At 39.0% G+C, this 23,165-nt stretch overlaps 1 protein-coding gene across 8 annotated transcripts in view; it reads right to left on the bottom strand.

Moving 5' to 3' along the window:
- NEK7 (NIMA related kinase 7) overlaps window positions 1-23,165 on the bottom strand; it is a 160,728-nt gene that overhangs the window by 5,805 nt on the left and 131,758 nt on the right. For all 8 annotated transcript variants that reach the window (XM_070602455.1, XM_070602451.1, XM_070602456.1 and 5 more), the window contains 2 exons: window positions 19,265-19,359; window positions 15,017-15,130 (listed from right to left, as the gene is read on the bottom strand). In XM_070602455.1, the coding sequence (XP_070458556.1) occupies window positions 15,017-15,130; window positions 19,265-19,359 (209 nt within the window). The remainder of the gene's footprint in view (window positions 1-15,016; window positions 15,131-19,264; window positions 19,360-23,165) is intronic.

Genomic DNA, 23,165 nt, shown 5'->3' with positions numbered 1-23,165 from the left:
GACTCAGGAAATCACACAAATAATTCTACTGTGAAGGAGAAAACAATAGGTAGCTCAAGAAATACTTGTGAGGCAGAGTTGGGAAGACCATACACAGCAGCTGCCCAGAGGATGCCATCATTGCTTTCCCCGTTTTCCTACAATCTACTTACCTCTGAGCGGTCCCACCTTAGTCACTGAGGACCCCCAGCTGACTGTATTCCTCTCCATTCCAACCACTGCACCATCATCCTGGGTCACTGGGCATCCATCTGGATCCCCTCTCCAACACAAAGTCCTTGATTACCTGCCCCCTCCCTTCACTTTCATTCCAGTTTAGTCGCTCCTCCCCAGGGGACACCTACTCCTTAAAACGCCGTGTGTCACAGAAGAAACGCAAGCACAAGCTCCTGTCCTTCCTGGTCTCTCACGCCGCCCTTCATCAAGACCATTTCCAACTCCTTTCCTCCAGTCGATCCTCTCCCTTTGGGTTTACGTCATTCGATTCCAGTCTCGACCTCTCAGCACAATCCTTTAGCCACTCACTTGGCAGCACCATTAATAACCGATCCTTTGTCTTTTCATTATCCCTATCCTGAAAAATTTTCCTTTGCTTCTACAGCAGGATGTTAAGGACTGCTGGAGAAAATTCCAGACAACATGTAGTCTGGAGTCACCGGATTCATGGGTTCCAACTGCAGCTGGACCTCAAAAGCTGTTCTGCAACCCAACTGTTACACCTGACGAGGCCCATTCCCCACAACGGCTAGTCTCAACCCCTACTACCCCGTGGGTGCGGTCCTCCTCCATTCCTTCTCACCCACCTCCCTGCCTCCCACCTCGCAGAGACACATAAGGACCATCAGACCTCAGCTTCCTCAGTGTCTAGCCTCAACACTTCCAGACATATCTGTATCTGAGCCATCTCATCTCTCTTCTTCTAGTATCAGAAGAATATTTCTTTTCTTCTACTCTCAATTCCATCACTGGAATCTCATCCAGAATCTGAACCTTTATCCACTGGTAACTAGGACATAGCTGGCTCTGAATGAATATTTAAGGAGTGAACAATGATCAGTGGTTCCTCTTGTCCATTTTCAATCTCTCCTCCTTTGCTGACACCTTCATCATAGTCCAGATAAGTACAGTTAAGTCTCTCCCACGTTAAAAAAAATGCATGGAACCCCTCCTAACTACTGCCACATTTTACTTATTTGCTCCACAGCCAAGCTTCTTGAGGGTGAAAAAAAATACTGTAGTTATGATATCCAGCTCCTCAGTCTATTACTGTAAGCTCACTGCCATCACCTGTCCACCCCCTCCACCCCAACAGGACTTCACTGAAGCTGCTGTGGCAAAGATGAGCAGTGATCCAGGTGCTCATCTCACGAACTCTGTTCTGTCCACCTCTCACGTGCCCTCTCTGTGCGGCTGATGCTGCTGCTGGCACCGCGTCGGGGGGGCACTCATCCTCGGACTCCAGGCCACCACTCTGGTCATCTCCTCTAGCTTCTCTCACTGTTCTCTCTGGTTTCCTTTGTAGGTTTATCTTTCTCAGACAATCCCTGAAATGTTGGTATGTCCCAAAGTTCTCTCCTTTCCTTATCTCTTCCTTTTCCACTCTACCTTCTTATCCTCTGCTTTTTTTTTTTTTTTTGAGGAAGATTAGCCCTGAGCTAACTACTGCCAGTCCTCCTCTTTTTGCTGAGGAAACCTGGCCCTGAGCTAACATCCGTGCCCATCTTCCTCTACTTTATATGTGGGACGCCAACCACAGCATGGCGTGCCAAGTAGTGCCATGTCCACAGCCGGGATCTGAACCGGCAAACCCCGGGCCACCGAGAAGCGGAACGTGTGAACTTAACCACTGCACCACTGGGCCGGCCCCTCTACCTTCTTATCCCAAACAGCTTTGTTTGCTTCCATGGCTTCCACGACCGCCACCAGGCTGAGGCACACAGACACGGATTGTCAGCCCAGACCCCTGCATGGGCTCCAGTCATGGATCTCCAACTGCCCTCTGAGCAGATCTATCCACAAATACTCATATTAATCATGTCCAGAACTGAGGTCTTACTTATTTTTCACCCCAAACCAGTCTGTCCTATCTTGGACAGTGTCTCCAATTTCTCAAGCCAGAGGAATCTGAAATTCACACAGGACACCTCATTATGCTTCCTCCCCACTTGCCCAACAACCATCAACCACATCCTACTGTTTCCTGACTGCTGACAACTGCCTTTCTTCCTGCGTCACGGTCTCCACTGTCGCTGTCTGGAATAGTCTTGCAGCTTCTTGTCCCCAGCTTTCTTCCAATCTCCAGCACTGCCTAAACACCAAGCTGACTACAGTTCAACATTAAGCATTTCAACGGCTCCCCAGCGTCCTCTAGAAAGTCGAACACCTTCAGCGTAAGATAACATGGGCTTCTAAAATCTGGCTCCTGCTCACCTTTCCAGACTCACATTTAGCCCCAAACCCCTCCTCCCTCCAGCCCCACCGTACATCTAACCATAAGAAATCACAGTTCTGTGCTCACCAAACTGTTTCAGGTTCCCGCATCTTTATTTATGCCGTTCCTCTTATTAGAATGCCTCTCTCAAAACCCCCTGCTCTCTTCTCTGACGGTCACTACTCATTTCAATGCCCATCTCTTCTCTAAAGTCTTTCCTAACCACCCTATTGCCATGTACAACTTAGTATTTTCTACTTGGCCTCCATAATATCCTTCACGTACTTTTACTAAAGCCCTTATTAACACCTCCTTGTACTTCACTCAGTGTCTGTGTTCTCCCAACGGCAAGGTCTGGAGGATGGACAAACAGTAAGTGCTCAGTGGCGTGTTGAATGAATGCAAAAACGAATAGGTAACTTCTGGGTGAGAGAAAAAAGGAAGGTTTTGTGGCTGTGGCATCTGAACTGAGGTCTGAAGCATGAACAGAATTCTAATATACAGAAGGGGCGGAGAGGATTCTAAGCAGGAGTAACAGAATGAATGAGGATGCTCAGCCAGAGAAGGCGTGAGGCGTGTGAAAGCAACGACAAGGGCTCTCGGATGGCTGGGGAGCAACGGGGATGAAATGATAAACTGAGGCCCAAGAAAGGAAAGACTCGAGGAGTTTATATCTATTCATGCAGGCAACAGGAACTCGGCCCTTACACCCAAGGGAGAGATCATGAGAGCTCTGTTTCACTTCACGTTCTTCTGAAATAGTCCAAGTTAGAGCAAAGAAAGAGCAATACCAGCAGAACGCTCAGTAAAGTTCCTCTAAGATTTCAGGCAAGAAGCATTGTTCATCAGAAGCTTTCACCAGGATATGTGAAAGGACAGTGTTGCCACTAAGAGGAGGAGGAAGGAGCAGTGGCCTTGAAGGGGCAAGAGGGACAGTGAGCTCTGAAGGTATCACATTTGAGATACCGCCATATTGACATTTGGGTGGAACTATGATTTTGGAATGTTAGGTTTAATTCTGCATCTATACCTAGATAACTGAATTGTATATTTGAACAATTTTTGTGACACTACCCATTTCTAGATTATGCAAATAAAGGAGGCAGTTCAAGTGAAAAGTTGTCAACCTATGGTGAACATAGTTTTCAACTGTATGGTTCTCTTAAATATGCACGTCTTCATTTAGTCTTGCTTAAGGGCAGCCATCATTTTGGATTATAAACATATCCCATAATTATATAGGATTTAATATTTTACAAAATCTCCCCTATCCTTTTAGTATTTATTTATTATTATTATTTTTTTTGGTGAGGAAGATTTGCCCTGACCTAATATCTGTGCCAATTTTCCTCTATTTTTTTTATGTGGGATGCCTCCACAGTATGGCTGAGGATTGGAGTAGGTCTGTGCCTGGGACCCGAACCTACAAACCTGGGGCTGCCGAAGTGGACCGTGCATAACTTTAACCACTAGGCCATGGGGCCAGCCCCTTAATATTTAAAGCACTGTAAACCCCCCACAACAATCTCATTTTACAGAGGAAGACATTAAGAATCAATTCAAAAAGCGACGGTGGAGCCTGAATTGGAACCCCATCAGCTGATCTTTAATCAGGTCTTCTCCACTCCTCGCTGCTGAGAGCTTGCTTACTTTTACTCACGGGCCTTCTGGTTTGAATTCCTCACGATCCTGATTTAACTCTGCATGCTTGGTGATCATTCAGTAAAAAGCACTAACTGGTTGAATTTCAAATCATTACCACTATAAAGAGATGTCACTTGGTTTAAGGTAGTATCTGGGTTCCAACCGAGAGAGATGAGTTACTAGGTTTAACCAGGAAATGCTAGTTCTTAGGTGGTCATCACAGAGCGGAGAAAGTACCATCTCAGGGACGTCATTCAGCTACTCCGGGGCTGGTCTGGTTTCTACCCAGTGAACACAGCAGTGAGATGCTTCCTCTCTGATCACGGATGTCAACCTGACTTAGTTTGTTTTCCCTTAAGCAAATCAGAATAGAATCCATCACTCCTGGTCCTTGTCAGAGAGTATCTAACAATGTATTGAATGTTCGAAGATTTGAATATTCAAAGAGTATTGAAAGGAGTGCTACAGAGCTCCCATCAAACTCTTGCTAAGAGAAATTAAAATTCAGGGAAGACTCTGTAAAGGATAAAATTCATCGTCCCAACTTTGGATAATTTAACCAAATTAGGTCACCAGAAGGCTGCATCCTGGGAGCACATGAGTTTATCCTGCTGCCAAATCACCTTTCCAAAGTCATCTTTGCTGCTTTTGGATTTCATCAAACATCACTTGGGTATCTGCTGCATAACTGCTGTTGAAGACACTGCCTGGCACACTATCCACGGATCCTTAGGGAAGAAACCTGCTGTCATAATTTAGTAGGAAAAAACCATCTTTGAGGAACTGGCATATTTCCTTCTTAAAAACAGAAACCATTTGCTTACTGTTTCCCTCTGAGCAACGACAGACAGGAAGCGATAACCAAATGAGCCAGTCAACCGCAGCACCTCTGCTGGCCATTAAGATGGGTACAGTTCATTCCCTTCCACCCTCGGTTCTGAATCGGTACTTCTATTTCTATCTTAGTAACCTGTGAGTCATGTTTCTTGTTGTAAGTTATCTCAAATCCTTTTTTTTTATTTAAAGTTTGTCAGCTGAGCTAACATCTGTTGCCAATCTTTTTTTTCTTTTCTTCTTCTTCTTCTCCCCACAGTGCCTCAGTACATAGTTGCAGGTCCTTCTAGTTCGGCTCTGTGGGACGCAGCCTCAGTGTGGCTTGATGAGTGGTGCCATGTCTGCCCCCAGGACCTGAACTGGTGGAACCCCGGGCTGCCGAAGTGGAGAGCATGAACTTAACCACTCGGCCACGGGGCCGGCCTCCTATCTCAAATCCTTTTTGAAAAAAGATGGATTGTAAATAGAAAATGAAAGATTTACAAAGGCCTGAATTCTTAATTTGATGCAGTTTTCCTTCATATATATGAGATGTCTATTGATTGTTCTAAAGATACATTTAAACAGATTGTCAACCTAGTGTGGGGCAGGGCAAGGGAGAATCAGTTGCAACAGTCTTTTGGCAAAGTGAGGGAAAAACAATCACAACAAATAACTTACTTTCGTGTTACAAACAGCCATGGCCTAAGTTTTATGCCTTTAACTTTAATAATTTGGTTAAAAATGCAAGTTTATGTGGATCCATGAACAGTCTCTTGTCATATCAGATCACAATTTGAGTTACATAAATAAGGTCACATCTCGTCCTTTCTTCTTTTTATGTAAAGAAAGTATGACCTCACTTTTAGATGGTAGAGGTATTTGTGCCCCTGCCATAATGAATAGGAGGATTAAACAGTCACCTACACATCAGAAACTAGGAATAACATTAAGAGACAGCAGAAAGGGTTTAAAAGTCATTAATCAGAGAAGAGAAAAACTCATACCTTTGCCATATAGTCTCTAATTTTTTTTTTTTTTCTTTGCTGAGGAAGATTGGCCCTGGGCTAACATCTGTTGCCAATCCTCCTTTATTTTGTATGTGGGTTACCACCACAGCATGGCTGACGAGTGGTGTGGGTCTGTCCTTGGGATCCAAACTCACAAACCCAGGCCACCAAAGCAGAGCACTCAAACTTAACCACTATGCTAGGGGACCGGCCCCTCCAAATTTCAAGTTGTAAATAACTACACATAACAGGTTGATTCATTTGGTTACTCAGGGGCACACTTTCTGCAGCTGGTGGACATGTCATCTGGAGGCCACGTGACTTAGGTTTAGAGGCTCCATGGAAGCGGTGGTTAGTTTTTCTAAGTTTCCAGTGGACAGCTGGAATACAGTATCCTGAGCATTCTCAGATCGAAAGACATCTCTTTGTGCCCCAGGAAGCAACTCTGGGCCTTCAACTACATCCTATTTCCGGTACCAGAGCAGAGAGAAAACCATTTCTTAAAAGCTGCCATGTCTTGAGTTCTCACTGTGAAGCAGGCACCATTCTGTGCATTTTTACACGATTTAACTTCCCAGTCTTCATAACCGCTCCATGGGGTAGGCATTACTAGGACACACTTTACAGAGGAGCAGCGTTCCTCAGGTCACAAAGGCAGTAATGGGCACGGCCTGGGACCGAAGGCAGGCGGTCCAGTTTCAGAGCCCAGCCTTTGACAAAGTTGCCGTGTTACGCTGCCCCATGAAAATCCTACTTGGTCTGCAGGTTCCTTCGTGGCCACCTCTGCACAAAGGTGAGGTGACCTTCCAGATAGGCAAAGACAGTTGTCAGGCTATTTGATTCTCAAAAGAATACCAGCTCTAACGCCGGTTCATCTGGTGTCTAAAATCAGTGGATCTGCCCTCATATTCCACAGGCCAACTCTGATCAAAAATTTCCTCCAAGAATTCTCTCCAGGGCTCTGCACAACGAGGTACGGGTCCACCTTATTCGTGAGAGAGACACATAAACGATGACACAAAAGTGTTCAGATTAGTAAGACGATGAGAGTTACAATTTTAATGTTATTTCTAATCTGACTCACTCATTAAAATGACAGTAACTCCCTTCGAACAAATGAAATGTACTTGAATGTTCTCTTAAGTTTTCTATCAGAAAGTGAGACATTAAATAATCAAAATGAAATAATTATCTTAGAGATCTCTCTCAATGTTAATCTTGTAATTTTAAAAAAGCTCCTGTAAAACTCTGGAAGAAAGGAAGTTACTTTAAAACTCCTTAACATTCATCCAATACTTTGTGATGATCCTAAGTACTACATTATTAACCATGTTCAAGGAAAACATATGTTCACATAATAACTTTAAGAATTTTATATATATTCGTATATGTCAGGCTTCAGCATCTAAAAATATTACTAGGTTATCACTTGCTCAAAAAATTTGTGTGTGTGTTTGAACTGAAGGAATTAGCTTTCCATTTATTATTTGATATTACAGAAATAATTCCAAATCAGTAGATATTACAACATTAATAAAAGTGAACAGGTGCAAGTAAAGAAACATTTCATGGTTTAGGTCATCTCAAAAAATTTATTTAGTTTGCATTATTTTACATGTTTGTAAAAACGTGTACTTCGGGTTTTTTCCCAATTTGTTTTTATATATGAAGCTAAACTTAAGGCAAAAATAAAGGTCTGAACATGCAAAAGCCTTTAGAAAATCAAAGAAGAAACTGTTTAATTCAGATGCTTAAGGGAAATTTAAAAGCAACACAGAAAGATTTAAACGAGAAAAAGCATATAAAGTAAAAAACAAAATGGATTCTAACATTTCTAAAGGATTACGAAATCATAAATTACATGAATTAATGAGTATTTGTTTTCAACGAAGTGGAGAAAATACTAATGTATTTTGATCTATATATTTCTAAAGAACCATCAAAGCATATAGGTTGCAACCAGAAATACTAAAAAGAAGAGAGCGTTAACAGTCATTGTCGTGAGGGCGATAACCCAATTACGCATCAAGTGCAGTCACGTACAGGTAATAACAATAGGGCTCTTTGTGTGTGATAGCTTTAGGTCACTAACACAACTCTCAACAGAACAATAAAGACTGGTGCTATTGGTACTGCTTCTTGTCCACCCCCATCTTAATCCCTCTGAGACCAATTACGTTAGATCATGCTCCCAGATAGACCCAATTTCCATCTACCCAAGGACATATTTTAGCACCCCAAAGTGGGTCTAATGCATTAAAGCACACCATATTTCGGAGCTTTAGATATTTATCCAGAATGATTAGGTATCTGCAACTTGTACACCCAAGTGTCACTAGTGAGTGACTCGGGGGTAGACGGAAGCGGGGAAAGAAAGCCATCTCGCACAGAGAGGAGGTAATGTAATGTCTATATGACACAACTGAAGATCACTCAGTGTCTTTTGAAAACTGTGATAGTCTTACAGAAAGTTACATGGTTTTATAGGATCCCACAGGATGTGTGGAATATAGGGCACCGTTTTGGATTCGCGTCTTCAAGGAGCAAGTCCCCAGTGTCACTTCAGAAGCATAAGTGAACAGAGGGCCTGCTTAAATATATTTTTTTAAATAAAAATGGAACATTCAAAGCTTAAAGATCCCACCTTATACGGAGGCAACTTTAAGATGGTCAATTGATATTACAAACGAGAATAGCTAACTTACTAAAACAATTTTTAGGAAGGAAAATCAAAATGTTAGAGTGTTTGAGGTCACATTCAACATTAAGTTTATTTCAATAAATAATGGCACAGTTATAAATTATACTTAATGTTATGCATCTCTTTCTACATTTTAAAGTAAAACATTCTCATCTCACTTAGCATTGGATCTTATAAGATCAGAAGGACTACGGAAATATTTGTGAAAACAGATTTACCTCCAAACATTATTTGTGCTTTATACTATAATGTCCCTCCTTTAAATATACGTGGCACAGTGTATTAGGAAAAATCTTCCAGCACCAATTTAAATAACATTGGTCAACTTCCACTAACAACTCCAGAGAATTTATACAGTTCTATTAAAATCTGTGAATCTAGCAACTATGAATAATACAACTATTCAGACTGCTTAAATGAATAAAAAAGTTTTATAAACCAACTGTAACTTTAAAAAATGCAAAAATAATCTGTGCCTGACACTCTCATCTTGGTTTTTTTCTTATTTACATAAAGTAGCTCTTTTATGAGCCAAAACAAAGGTCATGTTTTTTTGTTACTGGCTCAACTTTCTTAAAAAGCTTCTTTAAGCATATTCTGAATTTAAATATGAACAGCAGTTATTTATAAATGTTAGGTATTAAAAATCAGTTATAGTTTTCAAAGCTTTCATTATTTTCCTTTCCTTAAGGGTTACCATTTGGAAAATAAGTATTAGTACAATTATGACAAACTATAACATTTTTTGGTTTAGCATATTACACATCAACACATCTGATATCTTACAGGAAATGTAGGTAGTAATTTTTACATACTGTAATATGTAAAGATAATTCCAACCCTTCCGCAGACAGGGTCCTCATTCTTTCCTTTCAACACTACAGGCCCTGGAGTCCTCAAAGGGCAGGAGGGTTCTGAGCATACGCCAGATGGTGTCTGCCCTGGACCACAGCATCCTGCTAGGCCAGGAGATTCCAGATAAACATGGTGTGTGAGAGGGTAAGAAGAGAGACGAGAAAGATGAAGAACTGGCAAGTCCGAGGGTAGAAATCAGGAAAGGCTCACTCACACAGCACCTGGGAGTTTTCTTCGGGTGGTATAGTATAGGTCTTGCAGCCCAGCAGTGGCATGTGAGAGGTGGAGGCGCCTGGAGTCTAGTGTCTGCTCTAATACTGTCTGGGTCTCTATTTGCTCATTTGCCAAATGGGAATAATGCTATTGCCTTTATTTCTTTAACAGGAAAGTTGTTATACGGATTAAAGAAAAGTGGTGATTTTCAAAGCTGAAAAAACTCACTATTCCAATTTTATTTAAAGCCATGTAAATACATTCATACTCTGTAATAACCTATAAATATATAAAAATCAGTTTAGTCAACTAAAAATTTATTGTTTTGTTATTTATATATAATCAAGCATAGAAAAAGCATTGTGCTTTTTAATCCTTATATTTTAAATACTCTGGAAAAATCAATACTTTTCTTGTCTCAATAATGAAAATGATGCTGGAAATTGTTATACATTTGAGTGAAGCAATAGGAAAGACACCATACACCGTCAGGTTGCACAGCTAAATTACTCCTGGGAAGGTCAAAAGAAGGAGAAAACCCTTCTTCTGGCTTTCATTTCTCTAACTTAAAAAAAATAAAATAAAAAATAAAGGCAGGGCCATTGAATAACGAAAGGGAGGTTCAAGTAAAAAAGGTTTATTACCACTTACGAGGTGAAAGTTTATGAGATTTCATTCATCTTCCATTAGCTCTTTGATTGGATGTGAACTTATAGGTTGATATTTTAAAGGCTAATTGTATATTTCAGAAATAGTCCCATTAATGAATTTTTAATAAAAACAGATACTTTTCTATCTGTGGGCTGGAGGCAGAAAGTCACAAAATAAATACAATGTATAACAGAGAGGCATTAAATAACATGAAAACTAATTAATGGTTTAATAATTCTAATTCCAAAAGTGTATTTTGCTTTCTTCATCTATAAAAAGAACAAAACCTACTAAATTAACAAGTTTTCAAAAATATAACTGAAGATAAGCACAAACATTGGGTCCTATGAAAGTCTTTCTTCTTTACAATAAATTTAAAATTACTGCCAGATACCCACCTGCCACAGCAATCAGTTCAGATGCACAAGCGCCACTGCAGTAACATCCACCTCATTAGAAGCTTTAACCGTCTCATCGAGGTTTCACTGGCACTTAAATTTCTTGTTCACTCAAAGCATTGTTTTTGAATCCTCAATTTAATTTCTCCCTCCTCTATTTTCTCAAACCAAGAACACCCTGATGCTCCCTACTTATGCCATTTTTCACTTTCATCTGCAAACCCTTTACTCAACTCTTCAGAACTTCCTTCCAAATGTATCTGCTCAAACCTAAAATGAAGAGAAATCTGCCGAAAGCAACCATTCAGGCACAATTCTATTCAAACTTTCTTGTGTCTTCTCTATTTAAACTAGGAAATTATTTATTTATTTATTTTTGCTGAGAAAGATTCACCCTGAACTAACACCCACGCCGATCCTCCTCTATTTTTCAGTATGTGGGCCACCAGCACAGCATGGCTGCTAACAGAGTGGTGTAGGTCCACACCCAGGAACCGAACCCGGGCCGCCGAAGGAGTGCACCAAACTTATCCACTAGGCCACTGGGGCTGACCCTAAACCATGAATTTTTAATAATAAACTGAAAGTATTTAAAGAGACAAAAATCTCTACTCTACATGATTTTAATGCTCAGATCTTCAATACAATACGTTGGTTAAAAAGAACTCACTCAGAATAGAGTCCTATTTTATACTTTCTAAACAATTATCACTATAACTACTACTTTAACTTAGCATCTCAGGACATAATTTAGTGAACAACAGTGAAAACGCATAATTTTGATGACCACTCCGGTGTCTCTCAAGGAAACACTGAGATTGAGGGGGAAAAATCCATTTGTCTTATTTCCCAGTAAACGGACACTGGACAGTCCAGAAATGATGCTGCTTGCTTCTAAGAATGTAAAAATCATAAAGCAGGTAACATCAGTAAAAGGAACTATCATAGCTTCTGGCCTGTCTTTTGAGTAACTTTCTGCCTTACCGATAGAGAGCTCTTTGAGAAGTTTCTCTCACTGGTTCAATTGTCATTTATTGGTTCACTCATTCTTTTTTTTATTTATTCCTTTAATCTCACTCTTTCCCTCCATCACTCCCTCAATGAATCAATCAATTAATCACTGTATCTTTTACTGTGTTGGGCCATAGAGACACTGGGATCAAACACAGGTACCGCTCCTCAGGAGCAGGAGCTGGAGAGTCTGGAGGGGAGCAACGTGTAGGAAGAAACAACCAGCACTCGGTGTGATGCCAAGGGAGGGAGTACAGGAGGGGAGAAGGGAGAGGGCAGCCAGGTAGGAGATGACGTCTACGCTTTGGTTTAAAGAGACTGAGTTCGCTGCTAAAGAACCAGGGAAAGCATACTTCAGAAAGAGGAAACAGAACCCACAAACACACAGAAATTCATGGAACTTCTAGGAGAACCTGCATGGGTAGAGTTAGGGAAAAAAGAGAGTCCTCTGTGATCAATAAGTCTTGAGAGAAGCCCAGATCAGATGACGAGGGGCCCTTGGAATCATAATTCCCTGTACCTAATAAATGTTCAATAAATGTGTGCTTCACTGATGTTAATTTCATAATCACCAACAATACCAAGTTTAACTAAATCTAAGAGATTTCTAAGAGCAATTTGCTTTCCCAAACAATACTACTTTTGGTTTTTGATGCTTAAGTGCATCTATGTTTTAGAATATAAGAAATTTTTTAAAAATCCCAAACTTTTAAACTCTGAGTTCTTCTAAATGGAGTGACTATATCTAGAAATAAATATCATAGAGTTCCTTAGGATTCCCATTGGTCGAGGCTGGTGTGCAGGCATGGCTACTATTCTCATGAAACGTTCCTTCAAACCCTCCTTGGGCAGCACCCTTAAAAATTCAGCAGTAGCTAAACCAATCTGACAAGCTTTCAAATAGACATTTGGTGGGAAATTAATTTGCTTAAAATTTTCATTTTTCAGACACTTATATAGAGTCTGTTATTGTTTCAGCTATAAAATTGACTTATTGAGTCTTTTAATTAAAAGTTCCCTGTTTAAAAACTTAATACTTCACTTTTCATTGTTTCCTATATTTTGCCATGCTAAAAAGTCAAATGGCAATTTGGACTTTTAAAAGACCTAAAAAGCCTACTATATATAAAGAAATATTTAAGGTACCGTTAACGTATGGCAGCACCAAAACTGTTTGGGTTTTTTGCTACCATAAGTTCTGTATCATTATACTTAAAGAGAGAAATATTGATCAGCGCATCTGCATTTCAAAGCTCTGGTTCTGAGAACTTTCCCACATAAACGAACAGATTAAAGTAACATTATTAGTCTGTATTTGTGTATCTCATTTCTTTAGTAGGAATTAGTTTCCGCGTTTACCTAGACATGACCGCTTTCTACTTTACCACAGCATAACAACAGATTTCAGCAATATGAGGAATCGTACTGTCTTTTTTGAAAAGTGCACCCTGTAACGTGTTTTGCTTATATCTCCTTTCGAAACTGGGAACTGTATGGAGTGAAGTAAGAAGTGGAATCTGTTTTCCTTTCCCAACTCCAAGACCTTCTATCTGGGCCAGACTTTGATATCTGCCCCTTGGCTGAGGATCCACGGATCCGACTTCACACTCAGTTGCAGTGAGTAGCCCTGCAGGCAGGCCGACTTCAACGAACCACTAGTGGTATCATCATTAAAATCCTGCTGAAGGTCACCATGGCAACCGCCTGCTGAGGCTTCACTGCTGCACTCGGCATCTCCTAATCAGCTACCATGTGAAATGCAAATGCAGACAGTCTGAAAATTAGTCAAGAAGAATAGGGGATGAGGATGCAGATATGTGAAATATTCATGCGCTTCATGGAAAAAAGAAGACAGCATGAATGACACAACAAAGAACGGCCCCTGACATTCTTGCTATCATTTTGCATTATTGTTCACACCCTACTGTATTTCCAGGCCTATGGTTCTGAAGGTGGTTTTGTGAAATGCCATATTTATATTCTACACCCAAAATGGTAATTAAAAATGGCTAACGTGATAGCATTAACATCAAATAAAGATAATACTTCTAAATTATCATTACTGTCTTGGAAGAGTTTATTCTAATTACCTGAATACAAACGCTATGAAACACAAAGCCAGGCATCATTGATTATCAGTATCAAAACCACTAGAGAAAAAGGTACTTATAACATTCTAGGGCCACAAATGCTTTACATATGGAAAAATTCTTTAGAGATATAATTCAAGTTACACTGACTCAATTTTCCTTATATAAAACTAAAACCGATTGCTATTCACTTCAAAATAGAAAGAGCGACAAGACTACCTAATGAGTGAACATTACCATTGTTTTGTATTTTTCCTTTCCTCCTTTCAGGTTCCTTGGGCAAAAGACTCTCTTGCTCATGGGAAGGCAAGATGTCTAGCTCTAGACAGTGTTTTCTCTGGGTAGATCCCCAATGACCTTTCCAAAGAGTTACGTGAAACAGTTAACCTGAAACACTGCTTTTCTGCATATCTTCTGCTTAAATACTGGCAAAATCATGACATATTAGGTTAAAATGGGAGATGTTTTTTGTTCAATGAAAAACTGGACGCTGGGTAAAGCCAAAACAATTTATCTCAGTGGGTTCCCAAAGCAAGAAAGGATTTCAGACTTAGATCTTAATAAGGCAAAGTCTTCCAAAATTTTTAAACCCATCCCATATGCTTTTTAACATGTCTACAATGATAACCTCAATACATTTCCCCATAGGAATTTGATTTCAGCAGTGAGGTGGTGACAGGACAGGTATTGTCAAAGGAGGGAGGGTAAAGCTGAAAGAATAAGGCTGAGAAAGATGTGGCTAAGAGATGTACGTTTCAATTTCTGGAAAACATAAACAGGAGGGAAGCTCTGCCAAGAAAAGAAAGTTCTGATTGTTTGCCGGTCTGCGGCTGTGAGCATGAGGAGCTGCGCTATTAGGAAGGGCGAGCGGACATGCTGATGACCTGGAGCCTGCGTCTGAGCACTAACTCTGCCCTTCGCATCTTCAGTGTGCTGTGAAGGCAGCTACTGCTCCTATCACACCTAGGAAGTGGCCAATTTCACACCACATGCTGCGTTGTGTTCCACTCCACATTACGAATTGCAGAGTCAACTCTTTCAACAGCAAGTCTCTATGAGAATGAAAACAGAAGGAAAAGTGCTATTCCTGTCACCTATACTCATCATTCGTATTTCTGGATAAAGGAAAATTTCTTAATAAAATGCAAACATTAGCCAAATGAACAACAGAGGAACACATGGGCTGAAAGACAACTTACTTCCTCTGAATAGTGATCTGAAGGGAGTGGTGGGTAGTCGCACTGCTCTATCTTCTTACACAGCGAGTACAAATTCATCTTGTCACCGTAGAAAGGACTCTGTAGCGCGGCCATCTGTAAAATGCTCCCAATGAAACTGATATAGTTACAGGGCAACCTTAAAGGCGATTTCATCAAGTATTTTACACTGGGGTAGAAAATAATTACAAATATCTTAAATCAAGTTATCTGGGCATTTTGGTTTTTATGACTATCCCTTTCTGAGAATTGTTTAGCAAGTTCTAAAAATCTTACTTCAGTTTTTGGTTATTTTTTTCAACATTTAAAATTCCCTGAAAGGGAGAAATGGTTGGCATATAACTTTTTATTTATATACATATGCAACGTAAAACAATATTTAAGAAAAAGAACATCAAGTAACTCTTTGTAAATATAATGCCATAAAAACAACTAGTATTTCTCATGACGAAACAGACGTCAATGCTACTACATATCAACCACGTAATGTTCAAAATAAACAAGAGTAAAACTGAAGTTAAAACTGAATTGTAATCTAGCAATGGTTTCGGGAGTAGAATGCATAGTATTTCACCTTGCATAATAGTCTCTGTAGAGAAAGGTTATTTCGAGAGAAAAAAAAAGTCTTCTCAATCTGAACGTTATAACTGATCCTCAAGTAGTTTACAACGAATTAGAACTTCTTCTCTTTTGATAATGTCTCAGAAATACTCAATACGTTCAAAAGCTTTACGAGTCAAAGCCGCTACTTCAAGGCATCCAAATGAGGTTTGTATGTGGGGAAAAAAACGACTGGAAGAATGAACAACTTTAAAAAAGACATTATGGAATTTAAATTTATTTTAAGACAAGGTTCTAACTTGACATTTAAAGTGCAAGCAAGTACTGTGGTGAGCAGGGGTACAAACTAAAAATTCAATTGAAAATGTTCGCATCCTGTTCAGAACCTTCTAAATCCTTGAACCGCGGCAGCGAGGATACAACACGAGGTGCGAGGCTGCCCTGAAGTCAGTCACCCTTTTCTACATGTGCTAATAAGTTTGATTTTGGAAGGACAATGCGTACATTCCCCAGACAGGCAGAGTGTGTGTGAAACACGCTAGTCCATGCTGAGCTACTCAGCGAGCGTCAGCGGGGACAGGACAGGCTGAAAATGGCTCTCATCTGTCTTCTGGTGCTCCAGACAGGGCTTTAACTCCTTCGGAGCCCGAACGGGGAGGGCCGGCCCTGGAAACCAACCCGCCCAGCAGCCCAACAGATCTGCACCTGGCCGATGCTTCACAGGAAACCTACACAAACCGGCATGAAAGCACCGTAGGAAGAGTTCTGCCACACGAAGAGAAAAAGGTAAAAAGCAATGTGAATGTCCCTAAACACACAAAACCTCCACATCTGAGAGGAAATTTCTACAAGAGGAGATAACAAGAATAACCTCTTTTCTTGTTTAAAATGCAAGGACACTTTATGATAAAATAGAATATTAAAAATGTCACCTTAAAAAATATTCTGTATATGCAAACTATAGTCTCTCCAAGTTTGCAAAAATCCTAAGTTAATGTACACATATTCATTACCATACGCCAGGAGTTCATTACGGGACTTTTGTCTCAAGACTGCAGAGTGTTAAAAAAAAAAAAAAATCCGAACGTCCCCTAAGGAGTTAAACAGGAATAGTATATTTTCATGCATCTCCTGCTTTGACAGATGAAAAATGTCAACTGTCCTGTTTTTATTTTCAAGCTTTTGCACTATTCATCTGGTTCATTAGTGCATCTCGATGCTGCCCCTGACAGCTGCTCGCCCTCTCCTCCCAGCAGCTGAATTTTTCAGGCTAATTTGATCCTCCACACTGAGGCGATCGCTAGGATGATTGACTTGCTCCCTGACCTCCAGGGTCTGACTTCCCTGATTAGTATTCTGGGGGTGTCGGAGGGACGAAAGCCCACTGTCTGTCTGCGGGGCTGGTGGCAGCTCTTTTTTTTTTTGAACTGTAAGCCACCAACCTACAACCCTGTAAGGATGCGATTGCGGCGCCGAACAATAAAAGGAAATGTGTAAAACCTACTTTTCCATGTAAAGGTCCATGTAGCAAAAGCACAGCATCTTGATTTTAATTAGGAAAGTCTACTTTGTTGCATATCAATTAAAACCGTACCGCTAGTTTTTTTTTTTTTTTTTGAGGTTTCAGGAATATTTGAAAGTCTAATCTTCTGAGTTTAAAATACATTTTCAAAAAAAGGTTTCCCTACTCCTTCATTGTTAACAATAAAATTCTTAGTGGGATACGATACAAAATATCTATGTGATGTTATGGCCAATTTTTTAAGGCTAAATTACTGGGTATTTCTAGTAACGTTATATTAAAACATAACTGGAAGGAGATACAACATAAATGTAAGTTAAATTTTTAGAACAATTTTGGTTTTTCTAAATGACTTGCATGGAGGAACTGAGAAAATGCATTGAGAGGAGAACTAATGTTAACATAATAAATGCTTTAATTCAAAATCATCCACACAACACCTAAAATTCATGGATGGAGGAGCGTCCAAAGCAGAAATTTTTATTTGGTGGTCATTTTAAGTACACATAAAAATGGGGCACTGCCTTTCAAAAGGCAGAGCCAGAACGTGAGGAATGATTTCAGTTTTGACATGAGAGTCTGCTGGTCCTAGAAGAATTACGCAAACTCCCCAAAAAAACACTTATTATCTCAAGTGAACTTCTTCCTTTTCATTGCTAAATTTAATCTCATTAGTAGAACCCAACTGGCTGTTTACTTTCAGGTGTTTAAAGGGAAAACGCTGCTTTGATAATATTAGACAGTGGCCTGAAGGAATCCCAGGTTCCCTAAATAGGTACAAAATATTTTAAAATGTATAAAGTGACTTTTAAACACTACAGTGACTTAATCAAATCAGTTCTTTTCAACACTGTACCAAATTATTGACAGAATATAATAGAGGGAACATAAATCTCCTGTAATCTCATGAGCATACATAAAAACATATATTCTGTAATGTCACTAATTCATAATTTTTCACAATAAAAATTATCCTAAGGATGTCATTTAACAACATTTAAAAATCCTTTCTTTTTAAGTGGTCTTGAATCACCTTCGCAGGAAGAACAAAACAAATATTCTCAGGTTCCTTAAATTAAGGAAATTTGAATCAGCAATCAGTGAAATAATAAAGATTGTGATACACATTAAAAAAACCCTTCTGATGCTCTCCTCTCAAGTAATGGTGGAGCAATTAGAATAGATGATGTCATCATGTATTCCATTTAAATCAGGAGAACAAGAGACACAAAATACAGAGTAAAAACTATATTGGTTTCTATCCATCCACTTTAGATTTCTTTCGTACATATTAAAATATGAAAATGATTCCAGGTATTGCTTTCCTTCATTTTATTTTATTAAAAGAATTACTTAGATGTAGACTATTTTTTAATGAACAGCTTTGACACAAATACTATATTCCTAGGAAAATTACCACTCGATTAAAAAATAAAATTATAGAAGTCACTCGCTTGAGTGCTCTTTGATACCATTATTCTATAACATGGACATAAAATGTGCTCATAATACACTTTCCTCTCCACATCCAAATCACTGCACTGCAATATTTGCTGGAGGATCCACCTATATGATATCATTTTCCCTTGCTAAATATTACCAGAAGAGGACAGAGAGTATTTCACTGCACTTTACCAATACAAATTCTTACTCATGGAGACTAAATTAAATGACAATGTGATGAAGAATTATCTGTTCACATACCATCTTTAAAGCTGAATTACTCTATGTAAAAGTGAAAAAAAATTTTGATAAAGATATTTCCCATGCTTTCATATTTTAACCATTCCATTATACCTCTCCTGCTATGTATGCATAAAAAGGTTTTTTAATAGGTGTTCAAATGCATATTTTTGTAAATAAGATATGTAGAAAAACATTACATTAACATAAAAAACATTTTAAAAATAAAATTCTCATCCAAAGGAAACAATTCAAAAATATACTAGGGGAAGTAAATGTGTAGGAATGTGTGGTCACTAAATTCCATTATAAAAACAATTACTAAGTCAGTGAATTAACTCTTCATAATTAAAAGGCTAATTCTTAAACATCATCCAGAAAAAATAAGTATATACTATAAAGATAGGGGAAACACTACAGTGAGTGGCAATACATCAATATATGGACTTTATCAAATTACCTACCTCATACAGCAGACAGCCAAGGGACCAGATGTCAGATTTGAAGTTATATCCATTTTCATGTATTCTCTCGGGAGACATGTAATAAGGTGTACCCACTGCAAAAAAACAAACCAAATAAAATAAGAGGAGGATAAAAATGAAGATGCAGCTGTGGTAAGAAGTGACACACAAAATTCTGGGTTAAAAATGTCACTAAAATAATTCATTAGGATCAGAAAATTGTTTTTGAGAATACCCAAAACTTTTAAATTACCCCTTTACTCCCTAACCCTTACACAGCACATTGACATCTATCCTGGATTAAAAAGGGTATGTGTGTAGGGGGGGGTAAATTTTATTTCCTCTTGATCAATTCAAGGAGAATCTAGGAAGCATAATTAAAGGGAAAAAAAGAATTCTAATAAGAAAATCTACTTAAGTGGCTCACACTGGTTTCATTTCTTTAGTTTTTTGAACACGGCTTGCATATCCCAAATAATTAAGTGTGATAATATAATAATTTATTCAAAAATAAATACCTAATATGTAACAATTGAGTCGAGTGTGTATAAATAAGTCATACTTACTAACTTTTACAGAAACATCTCTTAGAACATTGTTGTGACTCTTAAAATTACAAACGATATTATCGTTGACCTTCAGTACCTTACTCCCACTTTACAAAGAATACCAAAACGTTATATAAGAACATGTGAAAAGTCACTGACATCTCCAGAAAAACGTTGAGATTGCTACTACTGAGACCTTTTAAAGACAAGATACTCTCGATAATTTGGGGGTTTGTTTGATTTGATGTGTGAATACTTTTTCCTCTTTTTTTATGGCCATTTTAGGAAACGCTAACATAGTAAATGCTCATATAATAAATTAATATTTATTAAACATTTAAAAATAAACAAGACGCATACATTGTATTTTGAAGGGTAAAAACATTTAAGTGACTTGCGAAGTGAATATCTTAAATTTTAAGCTTAGATGGTTATTATTTCACCATTATTAGCCCAAGGCTTTTTGCCAAATAGAAAAACTGTGAGAACAACATTTAGAAATTTTACTTGCTTCAGGCAACAGCTACCAAAACTACGCTGCCACTTACAGAGAAAAAGGCATTCCCCTTTTTCTATCAAGTTTCACCAACTCCCCAGGATTTTACTTAAATCTTAATGAGACTGTGGCTCACAGTATGGGGGGGGATGGGGGGAGGTTTGGTCAGAGGCAACGGGAAGAGTCAAGCCCACCATCAAAGCATCATCCTCAAAGGCAGGAGTGAGTTTTCCAAAAGAATAAAGTAGAACCTAATAGTTGCGTGCGGAAACTATACTGTGCCACAGGTGAAAACATCGCGAACCGTGTAGTCGCAAGAAATCCTATCTACACTACAATCCATTTTTACTAATAATGGATAGTCCTGGTCAGAAAGGATGAAAGGGAAGTATTTAAGAAAGTGAAGGAGAAAAGCGAAGAAAAGAGTGTGAAACAGGACGATAAAAGAAATTGAAATAAAATCTGAACTATCCAGATATGAAATTAATCAGACAAACTTTAAGAAATAAATTCTTTAACTGCAGCATTTACTTTGAAGACAAACGAGTAAATCTGCCAATTTCGGCCAGGGTGAGAAAAGCCAAGTAACTTTGAGAAACACCTAGGTTTAAAGAATTTGTACTGTTACTGGGTGAAACAAACACAAGCTCTCCAGCTTTGGGAGTCCCGCCACCCTCCCCTGTAGTCTGCATAGGCGACGCCGATTAGTCCTGGATTGTTTACACCCTCCCCGCACCTGAGCAGGGCTGGCAGGTGCAGTGGGAATGATGGGCGGGCTCAACACAGGCCCCCGGTTTCAGGACAGAAAGCAGGTGAGTGGCAGTGAGGAACGTGCAGAGAGAGGCTTCACGGAATCCACAGGGGGCAAGTGAAAACACTGAGGCTTGAAGGTTCAGAGTTTACCAACAGCAAAGGTAATTTTACCCAGGAGCTCTGGGAAACCTGCTGATACGTTAGGGGTTTGATATGAGTGTGAAAGATTGATGATAGGGAAAAAGAACAAATGCCAGCATTTTACAGAGATTAGCCGGAGCATCACACCTTAACTGCTACACGAACAACTCACGGACGGACGCCGCGCAAAGTGAAGGAGGCAGGGAGAAGGATGCTTAAAATTAGACTCAACACAACTTAAAACGTAAAAGGATTTAACGTACAAAAAAGCCTCTTCTAGGGAGCTGCTGGAGGTCATTACACAAAGTTACACACTGAGTTAACGCTGCTCCTTTAAACTGAGACCCTGACTCTTCTCTTCAGGTTAGAAATAACAAACTTCTTTATAGCAAATATGCATGTTTATTTTAATATTTAAATTCCATATACCTTGCATAGACATTAAGAGGTAAATCTAAGTATGCTACTCACCTCTTGGATTGACACATTTCCAAGAGTCATTATGTGAGAAGTAGAAAGTCTGCATCCTGCGCTACAGCTATTAATTGGTTAAATTCATAATTAACTGCTGACCACAGAGGGAGGTCCACCCTCTCCCTCCTGCATGCTCCCTACAGTGCACCTCGAGCTGGGCCAGGCTCCTCTGCCAACCGACCGACACCGAGCAGGGAGACAGAGGCCATCATATAACGATGCATCCTTACCTCTCTCCCTGGCAGAGGCTCAACAGCTCAGAAGCTCAGGAAAATTTGAAAGACATTTCAATGCAGTCATATGTTTTCCACATTTCAAATTTAACGAATATGTAATTATTTCCTAAAAACCTTCTTTTAAAATCCCTGACAGCTGTGGTCTATATTGCTGTTGCCTTAACAATGCTGTGACTTCTTTTAACAGCTGTACAAGAAAAAGGAGAGTTGTGGAGTGACACGGTTAGACATGAAAATGATCATGCAAATTCCTATGTACTGAGGAGCCTGAGGACTGCAGGATGCATAATTCCACTAATCTTTCGAGAATTTATGGCTGTAGGTAAAATGGGAATATGTATTCCAGTAGCAGATTCTTATGTCATTTTAACCTCCTGACATGAGTAGAAGTGAGTAAGAAATGGATAACATTCTGATATTAGTGGAAAATGGCTAACAACTGAAATGCTCTCTGACCTTTCTTTAAAATGTACTAAGATAGTCGTTCAAACATAAAAAATTTTTCATTACATTAATTGACTTATTCTAGCTATAGGAGAAAAGTTTTACATGGCATATACTCTACTAACAATAAACATATTCTAAAATTTATCCTGAACAAAACGAAAACTGATTTTCGGAATTTCTACAACATGTTTGAGAGAGCAAAAAAACTCTAACATGCTGCTATTATGGAATATATGACTAAATTAATAACTTTCATTTTATCAGAACAAGTTACATAGAGAATTTCAACAGTTTAGCTGAAAATTTAGCACTGCAATTTCTGAAAAGACTTGAATGAGAAAAAAAAAATAGAACCACGGAAGCATCTTTTTCAATGGTTAGCTTTGGGTTGCCACTTTCTTTGCTTTTTTAAACAAGGGAAGCACGACAAGGCCAGTCCAAAGTCAGGAAATCTGTTTCACATCTTCCCTTTACCACTAACCAGCAAGGACCACTCAACTTTTCTTTCCTCATCTGTAAAACGCAGTGATGAGAAAGATGAGATGATTTCTGAGATCCCTTTTGCTGAAATTCTACAGCACTCATAAAAATCCTACAGAAATCCATATGGAAGTGAAGTGGAAAGAAGGAACGTACTCCTTTTTTAAACTATTACCTAGGACAGCTAAACAAAGTGTTTTACATCAGAGAGTACAAACAAGCAAATTCAGTTGCTTCTTTCTCTTGGAATCAGAGCAAACTGCAGAAAAAAAAAGCTTTGAACATTCCTGGTTGGGAAAACTTAAAAAGACACAAATCATCTTATA

Source organism: Equus przewalskii, chromosome 31, assembly GCF_037783145.1.
Source record: "Equus przewalskii isolate Varuska chromosome 31, EquPr2, whole genome shotgun sequence".
Classification (NCBI taxonomy): domain Eukaryota; kingdom Metazoa; phylum Chordata; class Mammalia; order Perissodactyla; family Equidae; genus Equus; species Equus przewalskii.
The sequence above is the reverse complement of the archived record's forward strand: the minus strand, read 5'-3'. Positions and strand labels throughout refer to the sequence as shown.